The sequence below is a fragment of the Xiphophorus couchianus genome, chromosome 16 (assembly GCF_001444195.1).
Source record: "Xiphophorus couchianus chromosome 16, X_couchianus-1.0, whole genome shotgun sequence".
NCBI classification, from domain to species: Eukaryota; Metazoa; Chordata; class Actinopteri; order Cyprinodontiformes; family Poeciliidae; genus Xiphophorus; species Xiphophorus couchianus.
The window spans coordinates 15,507,506-15,529,070 of NC_040243.1; the positions used below are offsets into that span (position 1 = coordinate 15,507,506).

The 21,565-nt window shown below is 34.7% G+C and overlaps 1 protein-coding gene, 2 long non-coding RNA genes and 2 gene segments (V, D, J or C); all 5 read right to left on the reverse strand.

The window, feature by feature from the left end:
* LOC114159458 (uncharacterized) overlaps positions 1–21,565 on the reverse strand; it is a 259,878-nt gene that overhangs the window by 158,507 nt on the left and 79,806 nt on the right. The window lies entirely within an intron of this gene.
* On the reverse strand, positions 282–749 carry LOC114159470 (Ig heavy chain V region 5A-like). The segment is given in 2 exon segments: positions 282–621; positions 695–749. Coding segments are annotated over 2 exon segments (378 nt in total).
* LOC114159471 (immunoglobulin heavy variable 3-33-like) lies at positions 1,793–2,309 on the reverse strand. The segment is given in 2 exon segments: positions 1,793–2,180; positions 2,264–2,309. Coding segments are annotated over 2 exon segments (375 nt in total).
* Positions 4,640–8,430, reverse strand: LOC114159485 (uncharacterized). Its single transcript, XR_003598588.1, has 4 exons — positions 8,282–8,430; positions 5,897–6,175; positions 5,761–5,787; positions 4,640–5,658 (listed from the first exon to the last, which is right to left on the reverse strand). It is a non-coding gene; the product is annotated as an uncharacterized LOC114159485 (long non-coding RNA).
* Positions 14,701–17,769, reverse strand: LOC114159488 (uncharacterized). Its single transcript, XR_003598590.1, has 3 exons — positions 16,940–17,769; positions 14,907–15,191; positions 14,701–14,811 (listed from the first exon to the last, which is right to left on the reverse strand). It is a non-coding gene; the product is annotated as an uncharacterized LOC114159488 (long non-coding RNA).

Below are 21,565 nucleotides of genomic sequence, written 5' to 3' on the forward strand. Positions count from 1 at the left end.
ATTCAGGTGCCAATGTCTTACATCTCCGCAGTAGGTTGGTGTTGTTTTGCTTCTTACAGACTACACTCAGCTAAAATGATTGTATGTTGTGGATAAAATTTACTTTGAGAACATTCTAGCTAAATGAATGAAAATTTTGACATTTCTATAAAATCCATAGATACATATTTTTAAATATTTAAAATAAGTGTAAACTAGTTACATTTGACAATTATCTTTCTTGTCTGTAGTGGCTTTCCTTTATTGTGACCAATGAGCCTAGTAAACATTTTTCATGTGGGGTTTTTGTTCAGCTCTGCTGCTTGTTTGTGTCACTGTGGTCGTATCTGGCACAGTAATACACAGCTGAGTCTTCAGGCTGCATATTCTGTCCATTAAGGGTCATTGTTTTACTGGAATCCTGTAAGGTCATACTAAACCTATTCTTTAGTGAATCTTTGTAAAACGTGGGATATCCAATGTGTGCGCTACCAATCCACTCCAGTCCTTTTCCAACAGGCTGTCTGATCCAATTTGTTCGATAGGTGCTGACAGAAAAGGAGACCTGGCAGGTAATGGTCAGACGCTGACCTGCCTGCATAGCTAAGGAGGCAGGCTGTGTCAGTTGTTCAGACTTCACATCTGTGGACACAAAAAATTTTACATTTTCAACTGTGAACCAAAAGAAAAAATTCACTTCACTTTAAAGACTCACGAGATCCAGCAGCCAACAGAAGCAACAGCAGAGATAAAGAGAACATGTTGGTGTTGAAGGTGATCTGATGGGAGTTTCTTTTCTGCTGAATTTAACCTCAGTGGGATGAAAACACAGGAAGTTAACTTTGCATAGATGCTGAAAGGCTTTGGCAGTACAGATGATCACTTTTGTAATTGCTGTTGGGTGGAATTAAATAAAGACCTCTGTCTTGCATGATTTAGGTATATTTCACCTCCAAATCACCTGAATACATGAATCTTCTTCTCATCAGGTAACCAAGTTTTGTAGTAGACTGCTATTGACGCTTTCATGTATAACAGATATGTTAAAGCTCATAAACATAAAAAAAATGTCTGCATGAAATAATTTGAGTGCTGTTTACATGTAAATAAATTATTTTTGTTTAAATACATTCCCAATAAAATCTGTTAAACAGATTGTTTTTTGCTTCAACAAAAAGCCTACCCAAGTAGTTGACAATCATCTTTTTCCTACCCTTTAAATAGCTTAAGATATCTTGACATATACAATAAATATAATTCAATCAAGCCATGGTTTTCCTTTTTGACTTCCACTTATTTAAAAGCCTAATATAACATGCTATTCACTTCAGCAAAAACAAATGTTGTTGAATAGGTTCAGTGAACAATTAAAACCCTAAAGTTACATAATAAAATTTGACAAAAAGAAAACTGAAAAAGAAAGCTGAACATTTAATTTGGGATGTCTTTATTACAGTGGCATTACTGTATAGATTGTGGGTAATGGCTGCACCTTCAATAGATCTAAATACAAAAATCCTGAATGACAAATCAGTCTAACCATCACAGGGAGGCAGATGAGACATGAATGAGGACATGAGGTAAGAGACTGAAGAATCAAACTGGAAGGAGGGAAGCAGACTTTGGAAAGCCTTGCAAGGGTGACAAAATACTAAAATTAATACTTTGATTGTTGTTTTTTTCAAAGGTTTTCTCTGATCCATTGTTGTTAAACATTCTCTGAAAACCAATGAAATAGGAAAAGATACTTTTTTCTGTTAAACCACATATTTAACTGGAAAAAGCTTGAAAAACAGGAAATCACAAACCACTATCAGCTTCTGTGTTGGTCGTGTGCTCAAGGAGTGAGGAGTTTTTGTATAACCTCTGCACCTACATTAACCACTGTGTGGCTCTGGCACAGTAATACACAGCAGAGTCCTCTGGCTTCAGGTTTGACAGTTTTAGATGCACCATGCTGTTGCTGTTTTCTCTGGTGATTTCTATACGTCCATCAACACTGCTTGAATAAATTGTTTTACTTGCATCATACCAAATAACACCCATCCATTCCAATGTTTTTCCTGCTGGTTGTCTGATCCAGTGCATTCCATACTGACTGAAATCAAATCCAGATCCTCTGCAGGACAGACTGAGAACTTCCTGAGGCCTTTTCACCACTGAGGTGGAAGGAATGGACTCCAGAGACTGACTGTTAGAACCTGACAAAAGACAAGGAATAAAAACACATAAATTACACGAAAACTAAATTTAGCAGATCTAGTAACCGTATGATGCAACCTACATGGCAGACAGATCACTGCCAGCAGAAGAGACAGTCTGAACATCATCTTGATTCTAAAGGTGTGACTGAAGTTCGTCCCATTAATGAAGAAGGCAGACACACAGTGGGAGGTCTGAAATCTGATATTTGCATTAGTATTTCATTTAAAGAAACAAATGTTTGTCAATTTTGTCAGTACTGAAAGGTTTTTTTGTAGATGCCACGCTGCCTTTCAAATGGCTTTTTATAATTGAAATCATAGATTTATTGATCTGTTTGTTAAAAAGAATATATTGAAGAAAGTTAATTATTGACTAAATATTTGTGAGATCAAAATAACATAATTAGGTGAAGTCTACATTATGTTTTCTTTTTCTTTTTCATTCTTAGCACAATTAAAATAATCTAATAATTCCATTAATAACTTTTTTAAAGATCCCTTAGGCTTCTATTAAGTAACATGCTGCCGTTTGCTTGTTTGTATATGTGTTGTTGCTGTAAAAACACAAATAACAAAACCATATTCAGCCAACATTTTAAAGTAACATTCAATTGTATTGGTGAAGAGAATTGGCCCTAAATTTATTTGTGATTTTAGAGCGACTCCACTGGTGGCTCCATGTTATAGGGCTCCAGGCACTGAAGGGTTTTTGTCAGCTCTGCAGATGTGTTGTGTCACTGTGGGGCCTCTAGCACAGTAATACACTGCAGAGTCCTGAGACTGTAGATTCTGTCCATTCAGAGTGAAGGAGTTGCTGGAAGAATCCACTGTAAAACTGAACTTGTTCGTTAAAGAATCTTTGTAGACTGGAGTGCATACACTGCATGTGTAACCGATCCACTCCAGTCCTTTCCCAGCAGGCTGTCTGATCCAGTGTGTCCAGGTGCTCAGACTATAAGACACATGACAGCTGATGGTCAGACGTTGACCTGACTGCACAGTCGCAGAGGCTGGCTGAGTCAGCTGCTGACACTTCACACCTATGGAAGAAACATTTAATATTGAGCTGTAAACCATCGATGTGACGTGATCATGCTGTAAATGTTTGTCTCACTGAGACTCACTGGATCCAGCAGCCAAAAGCAGCAGAGCTACAGACAACATGTTGGCGTCGATGATCTGATGAACGTTTCTGTTTGTCTTTGACTGATATTGTGAGATCAAGCCTATAGAGTAAAATGTTTAATTTGCATAATGACAGACGAGCCAATCATATGTGGTTCTTTGGCCTGTCTTGTATATAATCTTGCAAAACAGGAGATTCATTTAAACTCTCCAGACAAAATAACTACACATTTGTATGTAATTTCAATAAATGATTTATGTAGCTGTATCTTTGAAAAAAAGATAAAAAATAAAAAATAAAATATATATATATATATATATATACCGGTATATAATAATTCAGCTGATTGGAAGATGTGTTTTTTCTGAATTGTTTTGGAATATCTGTGCATTTTAATTTGCCTTTTTTACTGTATCAGTACATTTCCTTGTAGTTGTGTTATGTTTGTTGAAATATCACTAAAGTATTTTTATGTCACCAGTGCAATGAAAACTGTGAAGATTTGTGTCCTTTATTCCACTGAATGGAAAAAGGGTTTAATTTTTAACTGAGGCAAAAGCTAATCAACTCAAAGAAGCGTTAAACTTAAATATTGAAACAAAAATTTCAGCGAACCCCTACGAGCTTCCACTATGAAAACAAACATTTTCCTTTTAGACCTATACTTATTACATATTCTCATCAGGCAGCATAACAATCAGGTCAAGACCCAGGAAAAGGGAGCTGGCACTTTGAGAGCTGTGTCAGTCTGAGACCTGAAACTTAAAAGAATAAAGACCTTCGTCTTTAGAAAAGCTGCTGGAGGTCAGTGAATGTAACACATACCTGCATGTATGGGAGGGATTTGAACAACCAGAACTGTAATATAAACCAAGAGAGCATTTTGATCTCAGCTTTTAGTTTTTAAACGTCCAGATTAGCCGAATGCTTGTTGCTACTTTAATTGATAAGGTTTTACTTCTCACCAAATGAAAAACAGTATCCAAGAACAACCTCGACATAAATATGGAAAATATATTCAGCGTTTCAATTCTGTAGAAGGTTATCATTCTGCTTCCCTTTTTTTCTGTGCTTCTTCCATAGATTTTTTTTTATTAGTCAGGTCATATGTGTGAGCCCACATGACACAAAATAAAAAGAAGTCATAAAATTGTTCAGAAACATTTCATTAAGTATTTTTTGATCAACTTTAGTTTCAAAGTGTTTTTAATTGCATCATTTTCATTCAAGATGTCAGGAAGCATTTAAAGAAAGGACAATGAAAGAAATTTTCAAGATTATAATTTCGCTCTGAAATGCTATTCTGCAACAAACCTGCAAAAACACAAAATGAAGGATGTGGCTCTTTTTAATGAGAACAATACACAATATCTGATTAGTAGACATGAGCTGCTGTGTAAGCCTGCTGTGACAAAAGTCAACAGATGTGAAATGATTATGTACACTGTGTGGCCAGAAAACTCAAGCGGAGCTCAAACTAACCACAGTATTTTCTGTACATGTGAAACTGAGCTGATGTTTAGTTTCTGTCAGCTTCCTGTTGATGCTGCGTGGGTTTAACTGATGAAACGTCTCTGCTAAAATCTCTGATGTGAGGCTGATCTCTCACTGGGGTTTCTGCATCATCGAGTTCATTTATTACTGGAAATAACCTGAATAACCTAAATGTGGGGTCTGCATGATGACTGAAAAAAGTCTTTGAACAGAGTTAAATGAGGAAGGTAGGTATGTTTACAGAATAAAATAAAGATGAAGACAGACAAAAAAGCGAATTATTTTGATATGAAAGACCAAAATACAAAAATACATTCATATTTCAGAACTCAATCTTCAAAACAATTACACTTTTCTGGATTCAGAAAGTGTGATTTTGTGGGATGTAAATTGAATAAATTGTTTTAAAAGGGTTATTTGGTTCTGGAAGCCTTTATTTAACAGTGAGTGGACAGGAAAAGAGAGGGAAGACATTTGGCAAGGCTCAAATTTGTGAGGGTCACATAGATGCATTGCAAGCTTTACCTCTGCACCACTGCTGCATCTGATAGGTTTAAAAATAAGCACATTTCAATTGTAAAAGTAAACATTTGTAAATTGAAGAAAAAAAAACAATATTGTATAGTTTCTGTGTATCTACGGTAATTTGATTCTCAGTTATGCCAAACAAAATGAGTCTTCTGCTGCATGACTTCAACATATTGGTGGGCTTCTGACAGACTATGGTAGCCTGAAAGGCTCAGTTTCAGAAGAGCAGGCCTCTGATGGTGAGGACGGTGCTGAAGGCCAGAGCTTTGGTGAACACCACTCGGACTCCGTTCATCAGCAGCAGATAGAAGTTCAGCTTGGCTTTTTCTGGACGACAGAGAAACAGAGTTCAGACTGAACTGAACACAAACAGCTGACAGCAGTGATCAGTGATGGAACCAAACTGAGACATCTAGAAATCAGACTCACCTGGATAAATGCTGCCACATTCATCATCTGATTAGAGACAGAAAGGACAGGTGGTAAATTAATCACATAAACATTATTTCAGCAGGTTAAAATTTCAGTTTGATCAAACTTAGACAGAGCTTTATTTCTTTGGTACCAGCTTCATTGTTGCCAAAGGTCCCGTTCATCCCACAGGAGTAGATGGTTTCGTTGCTGAATGCAGCAAAGTTGTAGGTGTTGTCCTTTGACAGAACGGCATCATCAGTGCTCACGTTGACAGGACCCCCTTTTCCATTCAGAACCACTTCTCCCCCCTTTGGACGGAAATCTGTGACCAGACAGACGTTTGGACCGAGCTCGTCTGCTGTCTTCAGGGGGAAGTCAGGAGTCGACAGAGGACTGAGGACGAAGAGGGACGGAGTCTGAGGGGAATCACCTGGACAAGAGCAAAACAAGACGAGATATCAGTTTGAAATTCCAGAGAAACCTCTACAAAATGGCCACTGTTTTGTTGTATTTATTTTATTATTATTTTGTTCTTTAAGGTGCAGTTTTATCAATACTTTTAGAGTGTGATTGACTACACTGCTTGAACTTTATTCAACACATTTCTCTTCAAACTGTGAGCAAAATAAAACCAGAAACCCTAACGATCGCCATTTTTTAATGCTGTATAGAACTGAAAATGTTTTATATACATAAATTTTAGTGCAAGTTATGATCATGTAAATGTGATTTTATTTGTAATTTTCCAATTATATACAATTTGACTAATAATACCTCATCTATTTATGTTTTACTATTTTATTTTTATTGCAGTTTATAACAATTTAATACGAAATCCTATCACTTTCACATGTTTTAGCATTGTCTTCTCTTAGGTGATTTTCTTTTATAAATATGTGGGGTTTCAAGCTTCAGTATTTACACACACACAATTTTATTGCGATTTACCTTTTCAACATGTGCAACTGCTTCACACTTTTCCATAGAAAAAAATGATTCTATAAATAAAGTTTGATTGATTCGCTAATTTATTTCAGATATGAATTTTAATATTTCCAAAGTAAAATCTCAAGATCTTTACAGAATATTGCTCAAATTACGATTGTGCCTTTGAATAAAGAAGAAAAATCTGTCAATTTTGTTTCTCAATGGAAAAACCTATTTGGGCTGTTTACGTTTGCAGAAGGATAAATGTAGAGATTTTCTGTGGCATTTCTACAAACGTCCAGAAAGCATTCAACGAGTGAAATAGATTGAAATTGGTCGGAGTCATTGATTATGTCGCAATTTCGATCTATTTTACACATTGATCCATTAATTTTCAAGGAAAGTTCAAGTTCAGATCTTTTCCTGCAGCCGAATCAGTTTTACTTTGATTGCGTCATTTAGAACAAACTATCGTTTTTTTACAATGATCAGCAAAGCCCAAGAGAAACGTGCATAATATATCAACAGCTTTGTTAGTACCGTGAATATTTGAATAAAATAACTCTTCTTTTCTTTTTTATTTCCATTCCATCTGAGGATTTTTTTTCTCATATAAACATTTAATTAAGATAATTAACACACTTCCTAGCTGTAATTTTTTTCTCTAGCGAATATCTCTTTTTTTCGCCGTGCAGAAAGTCTTAGGAGGTTTGAAATTATCTCTGTTGTGTTTAGATTAGTGAGAAAAAGCAGGTCACTTCTCTGCTGTTCGGACAAAGGAGTCAAAGCGGGACGGGATTCTTCGTCCTTGATGGATTTTTCTGGGCGCTCCAGAGTAATCGGCATCATGTAATTTACAAATAAAAGAGTTTGGCTACAACATGTTTAAGAATATCCTGTAGCGGTCGCCGCGCCGTCTGCCCGTCTTTTCGATCCAACGGGCTCCTGGAAAATGAGTTACAGTATTTAACTGGAGGGTTTTGTTCTGGTTACGTCAACTCGGGTGACTTGAACCACTTTCAAATATTCGGTCTAATTTATAGCCTCAAAACACAAAAATAACAAAGTTTGTGTGATACAACAGAATGGCTCTGAAACAGTATTACATAATAATGCCGCAATGATATGCATTGAGTATCCGTCAAGTTGTGACCTAGTTAAAGTCTGATTTCTGTACAAAATCTTATGAAATATCAACGTTTCAAGTTGTTCACCGATTTTTGTTGACTGTAAACTGAGACCTTTTTAACTATGTTTATCCAATGACTGTTTTAACTGATTTGAGCAACACAGTAAGATTTTGAGACAGTGAATTTATGAAAGATTTTATGATTGTAACGACTGCTAAAAATACTGATGCTCGATGAGCGTTTTTCTTTTTCAGTTACTCCTCTTCAAAACAAAATATGTTGTTTTCTATCACAACCGTATCTTCAACAACTTCTATATTTTGTTTAACAGCAAACTCATAAGTCGTGCACAACGTAAAGAAAGGATAATAGTTTAAATCAATAATCATTAAGGTTTTCGTGTTCCGGTTATTTGTAAATTATCAGCAACTAATAAACGAATCAAAATGAAAATAACTGATGTGATTAAAAGATCTTACCTGGTTTAACAGTAACTTCAGTTCCGTCTCCCCAGTAATCAAAGCCGTAGTCACGGTGCTACATCTTCACTGACTTCCTGTACAAAAACACGAGGAAGCTGAAACATACCAAACAATAAATAAACAAAACCTACAACTTTTCAAAAAAACACAAATAACTATGTTAGATTGTGTGGCATTTTTGTTCTAATATATAGATAGCTTAGTTGGATTTGTTGTTAATCACATTTTAGTAAAAAATTAGCATTTATTAATCTCATGTGTCTTTAGACTAAAACTGATTTTCCACATTACTAACCAGACACCTTACTTCAATATTTATACAGAAAATATATACTTGTTTACTGTACATATAATAATAATAATAATAATAATAATAATAATAATAATAATAATAATAATAATAGAATTTTCTAATAATTTTTGCTCATATATTTGTGCTGAGGTTTTTGAATGGGTGTGTACCATTGTGCCCGATCACTGTGACAGACTCTATTACAAAAACCTACGTCACTGTCAGTGAAGATAAAACACAACCACCCAACATAATTAAGATTGTAGTTGAATTTTGCTCCTTTATTCAAATTTGATTGTTTAACTAACATGAAAGATTTGTTTGTTTGTTTTTTCTTTATAAAAGCTGCTTGCTGCAATATTATCTCCCTCAAACTAATCTGTCCTTCTGTCACATTTTTGAAGATGTTCTTGATTAAGTAAATGATGCCACCTTCAGACTAAACTCATCATGTGGCATGCATGGTGGGATCTCCAGCTAAGTCAGACTGTCGATGTTTTTTGGACATTTGTATTAATATTACCTTGACTGAAAAACCTCCTTAACACTGAGAAATGATCTGTTTTACTTCAGTCTTCCAGGGGCCAATAAAGCTATCAAAGGAGAAGAAGAAAATAAGAGAAATATACTAAAAAGTGCAGCATTCTTTTCAAAATGTTTTTGTGCAGAGATCTTGAGTACTTGTGTTTTGCACAAAATATATTTTTAAGAAAACAGAGTTGTATTTCTGAGCAGTACTGAGACATATTTATTCAAACTTTCCTGGTTTTAAAAATAATCATGACAATAAAAAATAACTATTTATCTTTGTCCAGACATTTTATGCCTGGTGGAGGCCCGTGTTTACTGAACTGTTTTCTTAAGCCACTTCACTCTTACTGTGAAATAGTGAGATGTGAAAAGTATTGCATAAACAGAAAGGATTAACCTCTATTTGGCAAAGATACAGTTTTCAATTTTACAACAGTTTTCACCAGTTACCTCTCTCAAAAACATGCCTTCTTTCAATTTATTTCTCTGAATCAACCATATTAACCATATTTTTTTCATTTATTGATCTCATGTAGTATTCTAATCTTAAATGTCATGTTAGCTAATCATAATTAACAGAAATAAATGCTTGAAAATACTAGTATGGGTTTAAAAATCTTTTAATATAATGTGTTCCAGTACAGTGTGTTTTTATTATTATTATTTTTTTATTTTTTATTACTATTTGTTTTTCTTAGCATTTCTTTGTTTATTGTTGGTTCATTCATAAAGGGGTCAACCAGGTCTCTCAAGTTTTATCTCTGCCTGGTGTTCAGCCACATACTCATCAAAGTATTTGAATGGTCCCTAGCAGAACAGCCTCTTGGATTTATTTGGCATCTACTCCACATATTATTATTATTAGTAGTAGTATTTCTTTCCCAGTAGCATATAATAGTTGCACTTGAGGTTTTTGCACAGCTGCCTAACCCACTGCAGTCACTGTGAGTCTCTGGCACAATAATAAACAGCAGAATCTTCTGTCTTCAGGCTGTTCATCTGCAGAAACAGCTGCTCTCTGCCATTGTCTCTGGAGACAGTAAACCTGCCCTGGACTGACTGTGAGTAGTACTGGCTACCAGTGTCAGTAGCAACCCATTCCAGTCCTTTCCCAGGAGCCTGTCTGATCCAGCTCATCCAGTAGCTGCTGAATGAGATTCCAGAGGTTGTACAGGTCAGTTTGTGGGATTCTCCAGGTCTTTTAAGCACTGACTCAGACTGTGTCAGAGTCTGACCATCAATACCTGCAAGTACAATAAATAAATGACTTTCTTTAGGAGTGATAGGACACTGTAGTGATTTTATAAATGAACGATAATCAGTGATAATCTCCACCTGTCCAGCAGATAGCCAGAAGCAGCAGCCCTGTCCTGTAACCTTTCATGTTGAAGTCAAGTCTGTTTACTCAGGATCAACGGCGTCATAAATAGAGATAGAGGACATCTGGGTTTGCATAAACTCCTCCCCATTGTGAAATAAAAAAATAACTGACTCAAGTAATGAAACAAGGACTATTAGTTTTATAGGGAATGTCTTTTCATTATTCTTCAACATAATTAGTTCTGACTGATGGTCTATGCAAATTGTAATGTTATGAAACAGCAGAGAATTGTATGGAAGCAACTGATGGATGTTCAATAGGATTTGCAATTTGTTGGAAGGAATGAGAAACGAGTCAGTGTTGTGGAGGTTCATCTATCTGTTATGAGTTTTTGTATTCGAAACATTAATACACTCAATCTGATGTGTTACAATGGCAAAATGTAATGTTTCAATTGTTGACTCTCCTATCACTTTGTATTTTTTATGATGCAAAGCACTTTGAAATGCTTTGTTGTGAAAAGTACTGTGTAAAAGGTGTCCTCCTGTGGTGCCTCCATCACTGGCAGGTTTTTGTTCAGTGTTTCTACTTTCTGTGTCACTGTGGATCTCTAGCGCAATAATAAACCGCAGAATCCTCAGCAGATAAACTGTTCATCTGCAGATACACCTGACTTCTGCTGTCTTCTCTGGAGATGGTGAATCGGCCTCTCACTGACTGAGAGTAGTAGGTGCTACCACCACTGCTAATAGTTGAGATCCATTCCAGTCCTTTTCCGGAAACCTGTCTGATCCAAGCCATCCAGGGATTTCCACTAAACCCTGAATGTGTGCAGGTCAGTCTGTGGGATTCTCCAGGTGTTTTGACCACTGATTCAGATTCAGTCAGTGTTTGACCATCAGTTCCTGTAGGCAGAAAGTTGGTTAGCTACTGAGGTAAAATAATGAGAGATTAATCACTTTAGAATCAACTTGAACCAGTCTTTATTCTCACCTATCCAGTTCAATAACAGGATAAGAAAAGCAATCACAACCTCAGGTCTGATCATTATTGAAACCATTTTGTCTTTGTTCAGCCCTCAAAGTTTGCAACTGATTCTATACATAAACCTCAACTCAGATATAAGAAGACGGAAACATGAAGGGTTTGCGTTAGCTCCTCCCACTGAAGGAAAATAATTTGTCAGATCCATTCGAGCAGTTGTCACGTCAGGTTGTACCACAATTATTGACTTAAGGACTTAGGGCACAAGGAAAATGGATGAAATATCCAAATGAGACCAAAACAAAATGACAAAAATAATTTCACTTCAAGAGACTAAACAGCCCGACAGGTAACTGTCAGCAGAGTCTAAGAGTTACTTTCAAACAAAAGATGAGACTTTAGCATTTCACTACAGACCTGCAATAGGTCTGGAAAAATATTTTTAAGTAATATATCTATTTATGTTTCTTATAACCATTTTAAGTTAATCAATTACCAGTTATATCTTTGTTAAATTGATTTTTGCTAAAATCTTAATCTAAAACAGTAGATCAAATAAAAATGTTGGATGGATGTAATTTTGTTTACATATTGATGCTAAAATGTTGTGCATCTTCAAATTTTTCTATAATTATTACCATCAAAAACTATCAATGAAAGACATTTGGAGCTTTTATTTCTTTCACATAATGAACACATTGTGATTTTTAAGCCTGACATAAAATATTTATTTGTTACAATTAAAGTAAAATTTAATAAATATTCCATATTGAACACCAATTACATTTGTCTGAGAATTTATGATGATTAAAAAACCGCAAATATACAATTGCTTAAAAAAGTGATGTGAAACATAGAAACATTTTAAGAACAGAGTTTAACAACAAGGTTGGTATCATTTGCCACAGATAATATTTATAACATATAGCTCAATTTATCTTATAAAGTTTTTTTCCCCTTTCAACTGTCTTGAAGTCAGTTATGGTCTCAGAGCGCCTCCTCTGGTTGATAAAGTCATAATATAATTGTTCAGGCAAGCAGTGTAAAGAGACCCTTTATTTACAAGAAAAAGAAAACGACACTGAGCTTTTTTGTTCATCCTGGATCTGCTTCAGCTAGCAGCTGGCAAAATAAGTCAAGTTGGGTCATTTGGTTACTCTTTAAACCTGTATATTAATTAGTGCATCAAAATAAACACAGTGTTGTTGGAGCTTGTGGAGATGTAACAGGTTCACTGGGAGTCACAGCATGCAGCAACAGCAGAGGTAGAAAACATGTTGATATTGAAGATGATCTGATGGGAGTTTTTCATTTTCTGCTTCGACTTCCCTGAAAGAAAAACACTAATGGGAGAAAGGCTGGGCCTGTATAGGGGAATAAGACAGGAGAACAGTCAAAGCAAATGTAAAGCTGAAAAGCATTTTAGGTTTGGCAGCTTCCACAGTTTCTATAAAGGCTTCACAGACCCTCATCTGAAATTATTGTATATGGTAGATCACAGTTTTTTGTTTTTTTTAATCCTCCCATATATTCTGTATTTGTGATCAGGTAAAAACTGATCTGAGCTCTGGGATGTTAATGTGAGGTTCTATCTAGTTTCAAGTTGTATTTCTTTTAAACTTGATGTGACCTCACTTTCTTTAACAGGACAGAAAACACTGAAATGTCATCAAAAATCAAAATGTTTATTTCATTTAGTCATTTATTTAAGGTCCTGAAGAAAAGTAATATTAAGTATAGAAGCAGAGTACCAATCTAATGTTTACTTCACTCCATTTGGTCATAATACATATGATGTTTTATCCATGAAAAGTTCCCAATTGAGGAAAATAAAGTTTCGATGTAATGAATATTTTCTGAACATTCATCATTTCAGAACTGCTGTTATTTTTTTACCATCTAGCAAACTTGCAGGTAGACATTGGTAATTGTCACCGACATAAATTCTTAGAGAAAATCTACAAAGAAATGAAAAAGTATTCTAAACGTTTTAAGATTGGAAACATAGATTAGTAGAACAATTAATTGTATTTGTGTTAAAGACGGGTGTAACCATGAAAACCTGCAACGACTTAAATCAACAGATGTGAAAAGATTCTGCAGGTTCTGAGAAGAGAAGAAAGGAGCGGCGCTGAGGTTAACCAGTGTTTTCTCTCCATGTGAAACTGAGCTGCTGTTTGGTTTCTGTCAGATTTCCAGCTTCCTGTTGATACGTGGCTTCAACTGATGAAACTGCTGTGCTAAAAACTGAGGTGAGGTATATGATGCAGTCTCTGATTCACCAAGTTTATTATTAAAACATGTAATTCGTGCTGAAAATAACCTGAGTGGAGGCGTGACGGGTGATGAACTGTGTAAAGTTTAAAAACTTTACACAATCCAAGTAGAGTTTGGACTTTACTTGCTTGAGGAGCTTCAGTAAGTTTGAAATATTAAAGAAAAACACCTGAATACACAAAAACAAACATAGATTCCTAACTGATAAAATGATAAATCTGGAATATTTTATTTGCAGATTGTAATTTCTGAAAAAAAAAGACATTTAATGAATAAATATTTCCATGCAACTTGTCCATAACTTAAGTGAACAAAACTCACGATTATCCATTTTAATTTGTTCGTTACAATGTAGAACAATGAAGCAGAAACAAATAAAAACATTGCAGTGAGTATATTTGGTAAACATATCTTAATAAGTCTTTTCTGTTTTTCTAAATATGTTGTGGATATTTGCATTTATTTACATAAATATGATTGTTCTTCACTGATATTCAAACCAATTTGAATTGTATTTACATTTTTGAATTCAAAATGTGTCTTGAAACATTTTTTATTTAGAATATAATTTGAGATACATCTTTTAATATAACACCAGCATATACTTAGTAAAGCATAACAAATTGATAGAAAGTATTATTGAGAATGTAAGAAAAATTAGACGATCAAAAGGAAGTTACTTTTTTTAGTTATGAGGCCATTTCTCATTTTTTGTTGTCAAATTTAGAAACTAAAGACAATTTTATAAATTGTAACTTTTATCTGGGTTTGATTTTGTACTTAAATTTCTGGTTTTCTCTGCGATAGCGTCAGATCTTTATCTATTAGTAAAAAAAACTGTTTACATTTAATATTCAGAATTTTACAGGCTGCTGCCTTTTCTTTTACTCATGACACAACCTGTAAACGATTTTGCTAAGATAAATGGAGTAAATGTGTTCCAATGAGGTAATAGAAACAATTATTTAAGAGGTTTTGTCATGGTCTGTATGGTGGCCTAGAAGGCTCAGATTCAGAAGAGCAGGCCTCTGATGGTGAGGACGGTGCTGAAGGCCAGAGCTTTGGTGAACACCACTCGGACTCCGTTCATCAGCAGCAGGTAGAAGTTCAGCTTGGCTTTTTCTGGACGACAGAGAATCAGAGTTCAGACTGAACTGAACACAAACAGCAGCGATCAGTGATGGAACCAAACTGAGACATGAAGAGATCAGACTCACCTGGATCAAAGCCTCCACATTCATCATTGGTGCTGATGTTCCCGCTCATCCCACAGGAGTGGATGTTTTTGCTACTGAATTCATCAAAGTAGGTTTGGTTCTTTTTCAGAACAGCGTCATCAGTGCTCACGTTGGCCGGACCCCCTTTCCCATTCACAACCCCCTTTGGACGGAAATCTGTTGCCAGACAGACTTCTTGACTGAGTTGGTCTGCTGTGTTCAGGGGGTCACCAGAAGTCTGCTGGGGGCGGAGGACGAGGAGGGACAGAGTCTGAGAGGAATCACCTGAACAGGAGCAAAATAAGAGATTTCAGTCTGAAAACTGAAACTGATATCCGAAAGAAAAAAAACACTACAAAATGGTCACTATGCATCTTGAAGCATATATATAGAATAGAATAGAATTCAACTTTATTGTCATTACACTGTCACAAGTACAAGCAACGAGATGTAGTTTGCATCTATCCAGAAGATATAAATATTTATTTACAGATGTATAAGACTATGTATGTATAGTCTATGTATATATATATATATATATATATATATATATAGATAGATAGATAGATAGATAGATAGATAGATAGATAGATAGATAGATAGATAGATAGATAGATAGATAGATAGATAGATAGATAGATAGATAGATAGAGATATAAACCAAAACAATATTTCGATTTAGAGATAATAAAGTATTTTTGAATTTAATTAATTTAAAAGTAGCTGTACATTAACCACGTGAATTCAATTGTAAGTTTGTATATTATTCTAAATGTTGAACGACTCAATTAAGTAACAATTTTGAGCGAAAAAATAGTGTTTAAAAAGAAGTTCACTCTCATACTCTCATAAATATTTGAAGACATTTTGCAGATAGTAAATGGCTAAATGTTCCACATGTTCAAAGTGTTTGTCATGATTTTTGAATGATCGTTTTTGCTTTAATTGGTGTCTATTTATTAAGTTCATCCAAAAGTCTGTGTTATTAAGTAGGTGTTATTACGCCTTAGAATGAAATTTAATGGAAAATGTTGATGATCATAATAATCAGATGACATTTATGAGACTTTAAATGTCTGGGCGCCGTGCTTCTGCAGAATCAGTGAAGAAAAATATACAGCTTTTCAGTATTTAATATTTTACACTGAGCACAACAGAAAACAATAGAATTGCATCGACATATTGTTGTTGTTTTTGTCGGGTGAAACAAAAGCGTGTTGTCATCCCATCAATTATGAGGTCAATTCTGATTAATTGGCTTCAATGCTCAGAATCGCGCAGAGACATTTCAGCGTATATAAAGCTTGTTCTTAATACGGCATCGTTCAAATGGCAAATTACGATAATTCAGAGAAGCACTGAATTCCAGTTTTTCTCTGAGGGCTAAATTGACATTATTCCGATCAGTGAAAGCTCATATAAAAATATGCTCATATATATTTTTTGCAGTGGATCTAAGAATTTGGTTCTGTGTTGCGGGGAGGATTATTTTACCGCTGCGATGTCCTATATGTTTCCAGTGGACGTTCCCGTTCACTGGAATTTAAAAAGGAGCTAAAGAATGTGAGTTACGAAAATATTTATATAACAGAGTCTATGTAAGCGTCTTCATGATATAACCTTGCACCATTGAAGAATATCTTTTTTTTTTTTTCCCGACATAAAGTCATGTGAAAATTCAATAGTTATTTCGCTCTTTTACCTTGCTGATCCTGGGAAATTTTATAGTTACAGATTATTTCTTATTTATCTTATGCTGATTTTGTATCCATTAACAGAAATTACGTTATTTTCCAACTTTAACAATTAAGACAACGGAATCTAATAACTGTTTGAGAACAATTAACATATAAAACGAAGATCCGCACTTTCTGCAATTGTTTCTTTTAATGGTAGCCAGATTTCAGCGTTCACTTTACCATTGCCAACACCATCACAGAACGAGAATTGTTGCACAAAGTGTCAGAATAAAACAAATACATAAACAAACAAAAAAACAATATGTGGTAAATAATAACTTTAGATTATCTTACCTGGCTTTACAGTAACTTTGGTTCCTGCTCCCCAGTAGTCAAGAGCATAATCACAGTGCTACATCTCCATTGACTCCTTCAACAAAAACATGAAGCAGCAGAAAAAAACAAAAATCTAAACCTGAAAAAATGTGAAAAAACACTATTAAAAATGTCTTTACTATGATGTTCTTTGAATAGCTATAATTTTGGGAAAGACATTTTGAATTGACTACTGATAAAGTCTCAATAATGAAACAGACTTATATAGTATTTCACCAAAGTACTTTTAAAAAGGTTTTAAAATAACTTTTAAATGTCAATCAGCTTATTAGAATAGTTGCACGCAGTACTTAATTCATTTAAATAAAGCATTATACTTTTCTTTGTCAAAAATCAAGGTAGTTAATCTCATTGTTTTCTCACAGAGTTTTTGTATAGGGATATATCTATGTGTCTCTCACGTAGCCCCCAGCTATCGTATATGTATCACTATGACAAATCCCAGCACAAAAACCTACAACCCAACCAGAGGCGAAGATAAACCAAAACTGACAAATGAAAAAAAAAAAAACATTGATTTTGTATACATTTTGAATATGGCTCATTATTGTTCAATATGGCTTAAAATCTTTTATGTGAGCCAGAAAACAAAACCTGAAAAAAACACAACAAGAAAATTTAACTCTTTTGTTTTCTCGTTCAATTTCTTCAGCCTTAATCAATCAAAATGTGTACACTTTTTACTCTGTTTTCATGTATAACTATTTCCTATTTATAACATTTCCTTAAAAAGCTCATTTAGAGCTTGTGTATAGTTAAGATTTTCCATAGAAAAAACAATAATTGGGTTCATTTTTGCATAAAACTAAATAAACACCCATACGCTCTTTATTGTGGTTGCAAACAGAGGAACTAGTTTTTGTCTGACTCCTCCGATACTTTGCCTCACTGTGTCACTCCGAGCGCAGTAATACACCGCTGAGTCCTCCGTCTTCAGACTGTTCATCTGGAGATAAACTTTACTGCTGGAGTCGTCTCTGGAAATGCTGAATCTACCCCGGACTGAGTCTGAATATAAAATGGGTATACTATTTGTGTGCACCAAAGCAATCCATTCTGGTCCTTTGCCAGACGCTTGTCTGACCCAAACCCACACTGAGTTTCTAAAATCAAATCCAGAGGTTGTACAGGTGAGTCTGTGAGACTCTCCAGGTTTTTTATTTGCAGGTTCAGATTCAGTGATGCTCTGACCTTCAGCAGCCAAAATAAACACAGCAGCTACAAACAGGATCATCTGCTTGTGAGTCATGTTTGAACTGTGGCCAGTATGTTTTCAGACCCTCAGTTTCCCTCTAATGTCATGGAAAGTAAATCTCCCCCAGAACTAGTTCACAAAAGCTCCTCCTACATTATATTTTATTTGAATAAGCCCAATTTGCAAAAACAAAAGTGGAAACAATGTATTTGTTTTCTCACGGCATTTCAATTTACATCCTTCAAATTAAAACTGTCTCATATGGATATCTGCACTGTATGACTATAAACAGCAGAATAACCAACTTTTAAATGTGAATTAGATTAATAAAATAATTATATGGACTTCCTACCTCATAGTCCAAATACTATATGTTGGATTTCAACTTATTTTTCTCTACATAATGTTACTTTTCTCTGAGGTTTCTGTGCTGAGGTTTTTGTAATGGTGCACATCTGTGTGACCTGATACAAAAACCTCAACCCCCTTTAGAGGAGAAGTAGGAGCGAAACTACAAAAATAGAAGCAAAGTTTTTGTTGGGGTTATTTAATTATTTAAAATTCCATTAAATATTAAATATAATTTTCTCCAAAAATAGATGTTTATTAGTTTTATAAGATTAAGCAAATTTGAAATACATTAATTTAGCAAGACACAGAAATGGTTCCAACAAAATGAAATCATGATTTTCTTATGTTTAAGAAAGAATTGATCATTAAATAGACTGTCTATGATACGTCTGAGGTAGTAGAGAGAAAAGGCATGTTATGCTTTTCTTGTTAAGCCTGAATGAGGCCATGTTGAGTTGACCAATGAAACAGTCAGAAATGGATAAATCCATTGAAATGGATATAAAGGTTATTCATGATGAATAACAAAGAATCATAAAGTTCATATTATATAATAAAATCAGTATTATTGTTTTATTGCTCTAAAATTGTGACAAAAATAACATCATTTTCACCAGACTGTAATTAATCTTTTACATGCGATTAACAAATTGAAGCAGTTTCAAATTATTTTGAGATTAGAAGCAAATTAAATGTTAAAAGATATCATTTTAATCATCATGTTGGGTTGATGAGATTAGTTGGACAAAAATTCTGAAGACAGGACTGAGAAGTTTTAAAGAATATGGATTAAAGAGTTATTCACAAGATAATAACAGGACACATCCTTTACTAGTGCATTGTGAGGACACGCTCCCTCTTTGTCCTGTTATAAATGAATGGAGTTGTTGTTTAACAATCCAGTTGTAATAGAATTTTATTTTCCAACCTCAAAGTATGTAGTTATCACAATGTGTATATGAGATGATTTTAATGAGTATTTGTGACTGAAACGTTATGTTTTTTTTAACTGTTGTTTAATTTGGAAAACTTTGCGCTTTCAGTTAGATCAGGAAGATGCAAGTTAGCATCACTAATCTCTATTTGAATAACTTAAGGCAGGGGACACACACTCAAACAAGGACCAGTCCCAGGCAGGAACAGCAATGTATTAAAAGTTTTAACATTACAGTTACAATGGTGAGTTAGTCCACAGTTATTTCCTGTCCTAAATAAATATATTTATGATGGTTTACATACAATCTATACTGATAGATCTGAGTCCTAAATAGATACTGCTTCGACACACCATAATCAATAAAAATTATTTGGACACCATTCTGAACAGCATGCACTGGCCGAACGCATGACATCCACTGTCATCCATGAAGAACCTCAGTAAAACTATCACGTTTTGTAAAAACAAAGAATACTTAAAATTCAGAACTGAACAACGAAAACTGTAGAAAAAGCAATGTTTTTATATGAACCATTTTTGAAATGTTTTGGTTTACACTAATTTCACTTTCGTTTGATGCAAGTTTTTGAGATGGTATCGTAAGGATTTGGTTGTTTCTGTGTGTTTATTTAGATTTCTGTGTTCTGTGGAGTCTCTGTTGTCCCATCTACCCCTTGATTAGTTACACCTGTTTCTTGTTTCCCCTGATTGTCTCCCTGTGTATTTAAACCCACCTGTGTTCTTTGTTCCTTGTTGGGTCCTTGTCTAATGTGTCAAGTTGTTGTGTCAAGTCTTGTCTGCCATCAGATGTCTAGTGTGACCAGTTGCTACCAGTTTTGAGCCTTAGCCTCCTGCTCATTCTGTGCTGCCTGGATTTGGATTATTGTTTGTTTCATCATTGAATTCATCGCTTCATTCTCAACAACCTGGTTCACAGCATCTCTCTCTTTCTTTTTTTCCTCTCTCCTATATTAGTTGATTAGCTTTGAAATAGTTATATGTATATAGCAGAAAAAATATATATATTTTATATTTTCTACCACAGATTCTCACAGTTGCAGCTGCAGAGTTTATGTACAGCTCTGAGGCTTCCTGTGTCACTGTGTCTTTCTAGCACAATAATAAACTGTAGAGTCTTCAGTCCTCAAGCTGCTCATCTGCAGATACACTTGATTCTTATTGTTGTCTCTGGAGATGGTGAAACGGTTCTGGACAGACGGGGAATAATGTTTATCACTTCCTTTAGGAGCAGAAATATAGGCAACCCATTCCAGTCCTTTTCCTTCAGCCTGTCTGATCCAGCTAATATGAGCATTATCATCTTCTATTCCTGCATATGTACAGGTCAGAATATGGGATTCTCCATGTCGTTTTGTTGCTGGTTCAGATTCAGTCAGAGTCTGACTGAAAATACCTGAAAGAAAAACTGTGTGATCAGAAAAGGACCTGAACAGAAATTCTGTGAAGAGTCCAAACATTTGATATTTACCAGAAACAGTTAACTGCAGGAGAAGAGAAACACACCCAACTAAAGTCATGGTGAAAAGTTGTTGCACATCTGTTTGGTGGTTTGAGTTCTATTAAGATAAATGAAGAAATTTGCATTGGCTCCTCCCAGTTCAAATAAAGACTAAGTAAACATGTTAACAGGATTGGCCATGCGACTGCTTGCTACACTGGAATAAAATCTTAATGGGATGAAAAAAATATTTGTGGTTGCTTAACAACTTTAATGCACTGAATCCAATCTACAAAGCATTGTGTGACTTTGCAGCAGCTAAAAGATCTCACAGAGGTTGATGTATGATACAGACTTTTCTGCTACAAAAAATAAATGTTCATCAACATTTTAAAAATACTTCATGGATGCATTTAGATGGAAAGTTCTCTATCTTTCTTTAATACATATCTCAATCAATTCATATGACATTTGAATTATTTATGTTATCCCATAATATTATTAATTTATCTTGCATATAGATTTGTTTTTTTAGCTTAGATTCAAACATTTTGCTTTGACTTCCCCCTGGTGGATTTATGTTGCATTTTTTTAAAATAAGTTATTACGATAGTTTGACTTATTTCTACTCTCTAGCAGATT